We start from the raw sequence: 386 nt of genomic DNA on the forward strand, positions 1-386 counted from the left end.
CAGGGGCAGGGGCAGGGACAGGGACAGCACGGGGTTAGATACGCCCCCTATCTCACCAGTTGGGCTGTACATTATGGGGTCGGCCAAACAGCTCGATCTTCCTGGTCCCGGGAGAGAGTCGCTCAATCATCCCATAAATCTCGTCCGGTTTGTGACTCGTCGATCGGACCTGGAGCAGGGGTCAAGGTGCAGAGGTCAGCAGTGGGTCAGACACATTCCCCCCCCCCAACCCCAAAGTTCACTGCCACTCTCACAGAGCCCACACCTACCTCAGCTACAATCACGTCACAGTCCAGGCCCCTGTTAAATCCCTGCGGGTTTCCTTTCACTCCAACCTGCAACACAGGGACTGTCACTGAGAGACACAGCACGCGGTGGGGTGGGGG

At 59.1% G+C, this 386-nt stretch overlaps 1 protein-coding gene across 1 annotated transcript in view; it reads right to left on the bottom strand.

Moving 5' to 3' along the window:
* mettl3 (methyltransferase like 3) overlaps positions 1–386 on the bottom strand; it is a gene marked incomplete at its 5' end in the record, with an annotated part of 4,831 nt that overhangs the window by 1,143 nt on the left and 3,302 nt on the right. Inside the window, 2 exons of the mRNA XM_048594802.1 lie at positions 57–169; positions 270–377. Of these exons, the coding sequence (XP_048450759.1) occupies positions 57–169; positions 270–377 (221 nt within the window). The remainder of the gene's footprint in view (positions 1–56; positions 170–269; positions 378–386) is intronic.

Source organism: Rhincodon typus, unplaced genomic scaffold (genome assembly GCF_021869965.1).
Source record: "Rhincodon typus isolate 14 unplaced genomic scaffold, sRhiTyp1.1 hic_rhity00014963, whole genome shotgun sequence".
Lineage (NCBI taxonomy): Eukaryota > Metazoa > Chordata > Chondrichthyes > Orectolobiformes > Rhincodontidae > Rhincodon > Rhincodon typus.